The sequence below is a fragment of the Anomalospiza imberbis genome, chromosome 2, assembly GCF_031753505.1.
Source record: "Anomalospiza imberbis isolate Cuckoo-Finch-1a 21T00152 chromosome 2, ASM3175350v1, whole genome shotgun sequence".
Classification (NCBI taxonomy): domain Eukaryota; kingdom Metazoa; phylum Chordata; class Aves; order Passeriformes; family Viduidae; genus Anomalospiza; species Anomalospiza imberbis.
This window is the reverse complement of record NC_089682.1, coordinates 45,987,152-45,997,529: the sequence shown is the minus strand read 5'-3', so window position 1 is coordinate 45,997,529 and position 10,378 is coordinate 45,987,152. Positions and strand designations below refer to the sequence as shown.

Here is a 10,378-nt window from a genome sequence, read left to right as displayed (position 1 = left end):
AAACCCCTCCAGGAATGGGGACTCCACTATTACCCTGGGCAGCCTGTGCTGGTGCTGGACAACATCTTTTGGGGAAAAAGATTCCCTGATATTCAATTTAAATCTCCTGTGGCACATCTTGAGCCTGTTTTCTCTTGTCCTATCACTTATTCCCTGAGAGAAGAGACCAACACCCACACAGAACAAAGGGAGATGTGACAGACATCAGTAGGTGGAGAAGCCATATAGAATCCATGGGGCACTTGCCTTTCAAGGCCATCTGAAAAATATGTGAAGTTATCAATCTCTTTCCAAAACAAGTAATTTTTTTGCAGTTACAAATAGAGAAACAGAAAATAGGGAATGTTTTTAGAGAATTCCAGGTAACTTTCAGCCTGCCCAGAGGGTTTTAAAGGTGTTCCCAGACTGCAGAAAACCACCATATAACTGCTTTCGTCCTTCTCTTGCACAGGAACTGATGGTGTCCTGCCTGAGCACACAACACAACTGGTGCTGGAGAAACCAGATTCCTGAAAGAAAAACCAGAAAACCAAGGGCTGAAAAAAGAGACAGATGGTTTTCTGTAGCAGAGCTTCACCAAGAAAGGACAAGGAATTCTGCGCACGTCCTCCTTTGGAGACACCCTGTAAGTAAAAGGAGATTTTCTTCCCAAAAATGCCTTGCTTGTAGCATGTACAGATCTCAGATGAAAATAAATGCACTTAGCATTTGGCAGTATTGGCAGTATTGGCAACAAACAACTGGCCAGCTAGATAGTGCCCTCTTGAAAGGAGAAGTCCAAAAAGACTCATTAAGTAGAACGTCAACAAGAGATACTGCTGGGATTCAGGTTTCAGTAGGGATAGGTAACCCAACTATCCATTGTGATGTCACCAATTTCCTTCTGTATGAAGCACGGAGAAATGTCTCTCCAAGAGCAGGAGTTCCTCTGCCTGCCCTATCCACAAGGTACAATCTCACACCCTCGTGCCTGGCAGAAACACATTGGCTGGGCTGGCAGGTTTTCTACATGTGCCAACTCTGCATGTTCAAGGTTTACAGATTTTCATGCAGCTTAACTGACTGAGCTACCTTATTTGTGTATTTCAAAATAAATGCATGTTGCATGAAATTTTGAGGCAGGTAAGAATGTTCTGTGTTTGTACATCTGTTATATATAAACGTAAGTATGCTGTGGCAGTTCAGGAGTTGCCAATTGGTTCTCATCCATGGTTTCACTTAACACCTGAGACGAGACCATACAAGCTGATTTGCAAACTCCTTTTTAACAGAGACATAAGAAACACACAACATAAGGCAGCTGGCCAGATGGACTCATGGAAGTCCAGGCTTAGCTCACAGTTCAAGCACTATCAGCAAAAGATGCTCTGAGGTCTGGAGCAGCTCTGCCATGTGAAAAAAAAAAACAAGAGAAATAGTATTCTTCAGCCTGGAGAAGACTCCAGAAAGATCTTAGAGCCCTGACAGTGCCTAAAGGGGCTCCAAAAGAGTTGGAGAGGAACTTTGAACAAGGGCCTGGAATAACAGGACCAAAGCAAATGGCTTTCCACTGCCAGAGATTGTTAGATGAAATATCGGGGAAAAAAATCCTGTGAAAGTGGTGAGGTCCTGGTACAGGTAGCTCAGGAAAGCTGGGGCTGCCTCATCCCTGGAAGTGTTCAAGACTAGGAAGGATGAGGCTCTGAGCAACCAGGTCTAGTGGGAGGTGTCTTACCCATGGCAGGAGGTGGAACTGGATGATGTTGAAGGTCCCTTCTTAGCCTATTCTATTATTCTAATAAAGTAACCTAGTAAAGCAAGATTGAAGAGTCCTGCAGATTATATGTTGAGCCAGTCAATGCAATACATTCACCATTAAATTGAGCAGCAGCAGACATGACATCTCAGAGTTATTTAGGGAAAAAAAGCTTTCATACTATTTAATGAAAAATTGTAAAACAATGTTGCAATTTACCATATACAAAATAAAGTGATATTAAAATAATGAGCAATTAAGATTTGATTCATGAATGTTTTTTCCCCTGGAAAATATTTTTTCACCTGGCATTGAGAACAGCTCACCTGCAGACTGAAGGTGCTCATGGCTGCCCAGAGATACCAGCTATGCCAGATCATTTCAGAGCAGACAGAGCACATTAAAATACTTCCAACTGAAAAAGGTTAAAATCCAGACAGTAAGCAGACATACCTTTTCTGGCCATTTGAAAGGTGACAGAATAAGGCACAGAAGAACCCAAGGTTTACCTAGATTAAGTCCACTCTTCCAGCAGCACCTCCATCTTATTCTTCCCACTCCTTATTCTTCACTTTCAGGCAACTATATTTCAGTAATGCTGTTCAATCTCCTGTATCTTCCCACTTCAGCTCCTGGACTATACAGATGATGCCCTGGGCTTTTACTCTCTGCTGATAGACAGACTGGGTAGGAGGAAAAAAAACTAACCCAAAAAACCTCCTAAGTTTTTTTAACTCTCCAAAAAACCTGGAGAGCCCCTGTAGCTCTTCACATTTCACTGCTTCCCACCAGAGATTCATGAGTTGTGGACAGACTCCTGCCAAGACTCATGCAGCCGACTCCTGTTCAAGACACACATCAGCATTTTGGGCAGACATATGTTGATTATTAGCTGGGATCACAGAAGGTGCTGGATGAGTAGCGGTGCTTCCCTGATGAAGGAGCACAGTATTACTGTCTACAAATCCAGCTTAACCCCAGCCCCAGTGTAGGCTGGAGCTATTTTTCTAGCTGCATGCCATCTTTTGGGGAGAAGCATGAAAAAGAACTGCAGTACCAGCTCTTCTGAAATAGGATTTGGAACCATCAAGGCAGTCAGTTCTTCAGGTTAATCTTCTTGCCCAACCATTTCCATTGGAAGCAATATTGATTTGATGAACAATAAGCCAAGGAGTTTTGGGGCTGGGAAGGCCACTGGGGTTTAAACTAGGCTCATAAAGAAAACAAATACAAAGAAGCCATTGAAGAAGACACACAAGTTGAGAGATACAAATCAATTTTATTTTATAAAGACAGATGAGCTTTCCTGCAATTGCCAACATAGTTTTAATGTGTCATTTACTATGCAATATTCTAGTCTCACTTATTTTAAATACCTGGTCAAGCAAGGATAAACCAATGCTGTTGTGCTTGCTATAAAAATATAGTTGGATCTGATATTCCAAAACTAATATGCTCAAAAATCTTAAGGATTTCTAATGAGGGATTAGATTGAGATTGCAATGAAATGCTTTCTCCATTTGAAGACAGTTGCAGACTTTTAAGAAGGCTCTTGAAAACTGAATGTACACTGTGATCCATTATCTCACCCTCAAACCTCCTGTTTGTTTCTCTTCCACTACACTATTTCCAAAGTAATTTACACGGGGTCAAAAAAACCCCCAAAAAACAATAAAATAAAACAAACAAACAAACCCCAAAAAAAACACCAAAAACCAAAAGGAGAAAGCTATGACATGGCTGCAGTCTGTATAACACTCTTCCTCACAGCCACAAGGAGCTGGTCAATGCTTCATCAACCCTGTGATGCTGTCCCACCTCACACCACCTGCTACAAGGAAAGTGGTAGAAGTGGAAGAGAAACACAGGGATAATTTAAGGCTACCTAAAGATACATCCATAGAAAGCCCATCTGAGCAGCTTTGTGCAACAGATACAAAAATTAAATGTAGTGTTTAACACATTACCAATTAGAAGGATTAAACAGGAACAGCAACACAACATTGGGGAGGAGAACTAGGCTTCATTTGGTTTGTGCAACCTGAGAAATAAACAACTAATGGGAAAAAAAGTCCCACTGATGCTGTACAAACCTAATTTCACAAGTTGCTAAATTGTGCTGAGATGCTCCATGTTCGCCTACAAAACACAGTGACTTCACAACTACTCTTTGGATTGCTTTGAAAAGTCACCATCACACACAAGCTAATGCTTTTCTGTTATACAGGAATATGAGTGTGTGTGCAAACAGGCCTGTGCTGCTTTGAGCGTGCCAGATCCCATCCCACAGGGTGCAAAACTGACCTAAAGTTACTGAATTTCACCTGAAATTATACTGGTATCTGAAGATGGTACAGGGCCTAGGACAGAATATCTTATGCTCATCACTACCAAGTGCTGTTCTTTCAGGTGTTTATTTCTCCTTCTCTAGGCAAAAGGACAGCAAGAGCTTCCTACCTATTCCTTTATAAAGATGATGGCAGTGCTTTGAGCTTCTTCCTTTGGGGAAGTTTTCATAAAGTTTGAACAGAAGAGCTAATCTGGGGGAGAAGATACTCATAGATGTGTCCAATTTTGTACCTGAAATCATGTTCAGTGTCTCAAAAGTCTCCAAATGCTTCCATCTAGCACATCATCCTGGGACAGACCGAAGCCAGCAAATTGCTGCAGAGAGGCTCTATCCAACTACTCAACTGTGGACATAACCATTAAAAGCTAACTGAAGAAATGTCAGTATAGTTTTAATACAATCATTAAGGCGTTACCTGGAAAAATGCATATTCTAGAACAGTGCTATTATGTATACTGGTTCTCACAAACATGTCTTGTTTTGACAACAGAAAGCTGCGATGATACATATCCTTATTTTTAAAAAGTTAATTTCAGCTAGCCTTACAGTGAAGTTAGGAAAAGACTAGGGTTCAAAAGAAAACATAAACCAGGGAGAGAAAAAAAAAGCCAGACAAAATGAAGTATTTTTATTCTGCTATATAATTTTATATTTCAGAGCTCACAACTGAGCTCAGATTCTTGGGTATACAAGATAGACAGCAAGAGCAATGAAATCCAAACTGAAATACATACCAGGAATCACAAAGAAGGCTGCAAATTGCTTTCTCATTAGTGCAGCTGAACACGTGTGGCAGTGGTAACCTACCCAACAGCAAACTGCACCTCCAGCAAACCACTGGAAGTTTCTTCCCTCAAAGTATAGGTGGTTAAAAAAAATCAGATTAATAATGTTAAGTGCCTCCTTTTTACGGAGGATGGAACAATTCCACACATTCATCTAATTCCAAAGTGCTTCATTCCCAGTCTGGGTTTTTTGGAAGATATCTGAAGTGTCTCAGGGCACACTGTCCCCACTGCACACCTTGGAGGGTAGCAGCTGAACCCCATGTTGGTACTGGGTTCATTAAGTCTCTTCTAATGAGATCTGTGCCCAACCTAAGTGGGGAATGGTCAGGCTGAGATTATTATACAGAACCTTAGAGGTGATTTATTCCTCAAGGTTTCCAGTGGTAGGAAGAGCAAGTATGGAGGAAAAGAAGAGTGGAAAAACTCCCAAATGTCAATTCTGATTAACCAAGTGCAAGGAAAATGCAAAAAATCACACAGGTGCTCATTCTCTGTCAAGTTCACACTGCCAACTGAAGACACCTCAGTGCAAACTAGAACTTCAAAGGCTACAGAGCACAGCCAAAATAAAGTTGTCCAATGGTAGCAAATTAATGGTATTTCTCTAATACTGACTACATTGCTCAAGCAAACACAGGAGTACATGGGAGAATGTAAAGACATCTTACCATAAAAATATATTAAAGGGTTTTTCTTCTGAAAAGATTAAAATAAATTTAACTCTAAATAATAATTAAGAACATAACAAACATTCATAGAAGGGGCTGATCAGCACTAGAAGTTGTTTTCAGAAAAGCCTTTATAAATGGATTCCAATGCCCAAGGAAAAAAAAAAAAACACAAAACCTCCAACAGATTATAAATACCAGACATAAAAGAACTTAAAGCAGAGTGAAGTTACCTGGGCTGTGAATACACCATGATCCTGTGTTTTTGTGTTCAAGTCCATTTGTCTAACACCATAGGAACAACTTTAGCTTTTTTATTTTCATAATTAATATAAAGAATAAGTGCAATTTTATTTCCATTCCAGATCACTGATTTCACCTCAATGTCTACTATCAAATCTCTGTCGGAGCTCACTTGTCCGAACTTTTACGAGGTCTGCGGAAACTGGACATGTTCTCATTCAGTGCACAGATCCTTCGAGAGAACTCCTCAAACTCCCCTAGGACTTGTTCATCACACTCAACCGCTACAGCATGTTCCACTGGGATGGAGGTAAAGTCTTCCAGCTGATCTTGATCTCCTGCGCTGAACCCTGTCGCTTCCATACCCATGATCTCCTCTGCCTGCTCCACAGTGCAGCAAAGCACAGGCTTGAGTGAGGGCTGAAACTCACAGGGCTGCTCATTGTTCATGGTGTCAGAGCACTCGCCAGGCAGAAACGCCCCATTTATTGCACTAGAATGTCCTAGGAAAGATTCCTGCCTGTCTTGGGTATTGTTTAGGCTTCCATTTTCTCCATTTAAACTACTGCACAAGTCCTGGCCTTTTTTGGTATTTCTTTTGGAGGAGTCCATAGAGGTGTCCAAGGAAGAACATATGGGTCCAGGTTTTTTATCCACCTCTCCAGCACAGGCTGTGACAGCAATAGGCTGTGTTAAAGCAGAGTCATAACTAGGAGGAGGAGTTTTGTACTGTAGTCTCTCGCTTCCTGTGCTTGCTCGTTTTCGGAGTCCTTTACCTGGAGAAGGAAGCCCACTGGATAAGCCAATATCCAATCTGCTGAAGCTAGAGCTCTGTCTCTTTGGAACAGGAATTGCACTGGATATATGGTGTCGATCGCTATAAAAGAAGGAAAGAACAGATCACACCCATCAGGCATGCTCACGAGCAATACAGATGTTTAACCAAAGGCTGAAGCAATTGTTTTATGACAACTCCAGGCTCCGTTTGGCCAACAACTTCTATCCCAAAGTGCTAAAACCCCAAACACGTTTAGTGGCATATGAACCACAGAAGACAGCCCAGAGGATAGCTGTACTTAAAAACAGTGAGGTTGTGTAGGAACACTTACACAGCTCTATGGTTAGGCAAGCCAATCACGCAAGAAATGATCACATTATACTAATTTGCACTGTTAACTGTCCATTTTATAGGACCGAGCTCCACTTATGGAATATTACTATTGACCATATATTTACATATTTATGGCCTGTACTGGGTCATCATAAACTCTTCAAAAGTGAGTAATAACAACTGAGCAAAGAATGAGCAAAGAATCCAACAGTGGACTTCCCTGACAGCTGCACAAAGCAGAAAAACCACACCAACTTCACTATTTGCAGAGTGTTATTTTTGCCAGACCTTCTGCTTTTCTGTGCCAGTCATTCCAAAACTTTTTGGACAAATGTCAACCTCTATTTCTTAAGGAACGTGAACCAATCAAGCCTAATTTACAGGTCTAACTTTACTGTTTAATACAGTTTTACAAACCACTTTCACTGTCTAAAGCTCTATAATTTGGAAAATCTGCTTCACCTCCTCTCAGGTGTGTTATGAGAACTTTCCTTCGTCCGCTCAATACTTATCCAACTATAATCACCACCCTTTATACAAATAGCATGCTGCACATTAACATAAGCAGCTGATTCATTTTCTTTCCAAATTAAAAAAAAATAGTAAAAAACCAGCTATTATTGATCTGCTGAATATACACCTATTAAGATTCAACCACTGTCAGTATGAAACTCCTTCATGAACTCCATTTGAAAGAAACTCCTTCTGCTTAAGGCCTGATACGTTTTGTCTGGCATGGGAAAATCTTGTGTCACAGTTTAACAGATTGTTTGGTTTTGAGGTGGGGAGGGAATCCATGGGCTTTGGGGGTGGTTCCCTGTGGGAATCTGGCGCACCCAATCAGCTGGCTAGTTTTGAAGATTGACACCCAGTTAAACCACTTAAAAGAGCTGCATAAGCCTCTGTAAAAACATATTTAAGGATAGGTAAGCCCATGAAAACCTCTATTGCTTCCGGCCTGGGAACAGGTAATTGGGCTCTAGCCAGGCTAGGCTCTGCTGTGATGCAGACCCCTTCCCAGGAAGCCCACCAGACCCCATCCTGCTGGGGTGGCTGGGGCCCCTTCCCGGCAGGACCAAGCCATTTCCCGGAAAGCCTGCAGGTTCTTTTTTCCTGGCTGCACTGCTGGGCCATGCCTTCAGGGCCCATCCCAATGCCGGGAGCAACCATGTGGCCGGGACCAGAACCGGGAATGGCCCCACGGCCGGTGCTGGAGAGGGCCCTGAGGCCGGGGGTGGCCATGTGGCTGGGACTGCTCGGCCGAAATCAGCGAGGCAGGGGTAGCGCCATGCAGCTGCAGCTATCTCAGCATGGCTTTGGCTTGCAATGAACTTTGTTTGTTTGGCTGCTTTTAGCCAGCCATGCTGCTGACAGAAGGACAAAAGCCTTCTTTTGGAGCCCCACATGAAGAAGAGACACAGGGTCGCGCTAGCAGCCAGCACAACTGGCACAGTGTCAGAGAAGACCACATGACCAACAGAGAGGCACCGCGAGCAATTTCCCCAGTGTGAAGCCTGGATGAGATCAACCTTCCAGTGCTACAGAACTCTATACAAAACTGTTTCAATTGATAAAGCTTGAGAACAAATGAACCTGTTATTTGTATAGGGGATAATTCGTGCATATAAAATGGTTTACATGTCTTATATGTATTTTACTGGTGAAAAACATTCTTATCAAAGATTTTTAAGTGCACAAGCTAGTGTTGAGGATTGCATTACACTGTTGAAACCACCTGGACAAAAGGGAGGAGAACCTCATTTGCAAACGAATGAATGTCAAGGTGATCTGGGGAACACCTGGATGGTGACTACAGTGATAAATATATAAGACTGAGATAGCCGGAGCCATCAGAGGGGTACATCTCAATTCTCAATGTTCCGGGAACTCGGGAACTCGATCATAGATGAACATCACTCCCCAGACACGGTTTTGTTCAGTTCATCCCAAAGAAAGGACTCCACATGAATGTGAAACTCTGAAAGGAATTAAAGGGACTCAGCCCCAGCCTAAATAAACTGTATAAAAAATCGCTCATATGGGAAGGTCGGTGTGAACATAGGGGACCCTATGCTGTAGTGGTCAGACCTGTGTCTCACCCAGCGCTGATCCCGGGCTCGGCTCTGTCCTTTTTGATTGGATTGTGGCTAATTCGGACCGTATTACATTCGCATAATAAAAATTTGTTTTTATTAAATATTAAATCTGGCTCGATTCATTTTTTACCTATAAAAAACCTATGAATACCAATTCTCTCTTGAATCAGGAAAAAGGAAAGGGTGAAGACACATAGAGAAAACAACATGGGACACTGAAATCAGTGAAGAAGTCAAATTCTAGATGGGAAGAGACGGAGGAGATGCCTTAGTCTTGGGATGAAATTCTCTTGTAAGGCTATGGTGAAGATATAATTGATACATCAGACTTTAATTTTTTCCCTATAACTTGTGGAATGCACTGGGGGGATGTAGCATTCTAGCCACAACTGTGAGCAGAAGCACCCGTGTTGAAGTAAGTAGATGTTGAAGTAACTTGAACAGAAAGAAATGAGAGAGATGAGAAACCTTGCCTCAGGAATAGAGAAAGCCTCTGTTTCCTAGAGATGGCTGAAGAGAATTTTTGCTTTTATGCTATAACAGCTGTTATGTCTAATATGTATAATTTGCACCTATAAAGTGATAGATATATGGGTAGAAGTTTTATATGACTAAAATATAGACATAAAGCAATCGAGCCAGGGCAAGGGGGTTGCCTCATGTATGTTGAAACCATTGCCGATAAGGCTTCATTTGCAAGTTACATGTGGAGATAGGCCGTTTCTTGAGATGATCTAGGAACTCACAAGCGATGATCGTCCCAATGATCTTCCTGACAACTACCCAAGATTGGGATCACTGGAACCTCCGGAAGATGCATCTCAATGCTGGGTTCCTGAAACTCAATCATCGATGTACATCACTTCCCAGACCTTGAATTGTTCAATTCAGAGAAAAGAGACTTTATGAATATTTGGGACTTTGAATGGAAAGAAAAGGCTGATTACCGAAATCCCAGCCTCAAGCAAAATAAACTGTATAAAAACTGCTCGCGCAGGATGGATGGTGTGAAGCATAGGAGAACCTCTGCTAGAAAGGTCGGACCTGTGTCTCACCCAGCGCCGATCCCGGGCTTGGCACTGTCCTTTTCTTTGTGGCTGGCTCAGATAGAACTGGATTACTATAATAAAAATTGTGTTTTTTTAAATTAGGCTGGGTCAATTTTTATCTATAACACAGCTTATCCTTAAAATAGTACCCCATAAGTTGACATGGCCCATGAAAGCACCTGTGGGAAAACTGCAAAGCATGGGAGGGACTTTCACACTGCTGACAGATTTTCCTTTCTTGGGCAGCTGATCTGCTGTGACGCTGAAGCCATTAGAGAACTATTTCTTGTGGAGAAGTCTCCACGGCATGGCAAGAGAGACTCCTCTCCCTAAGAGAA

At 42.1% G+C, this 10,378-nt stretch overlaps 1 protein-coding gene across 5 annotated transcripts in view; it reads right to left on the bottom strand.

Annotated features, from left to right (window-relative positions):
* Positions 1-4,694: 4,694 nt before the first annotated feature.
* Positions 4,695-10,378, bottom strand: part of UVRAG (UV radiation resistance associated) — a 97,608-nt gene continuing 91,924 nt past the window's right edge. For all 5 annotated transcript variants that reach the window (XM_068180778.1, XM_068180780.1, XM_068180777.1 and 2 more), the window contains one exon: positions 4,695-6,661. In XM_068180778.1, the coding sequence (XP_068036879.1) occupies positions 5,953-6,661 (709 nt within the window). In that variant the 3' untranslated portion in view covers positions 4,695-5,952. The remainder of the gene's footprint in view (positions 6,662-10,378) is intronic.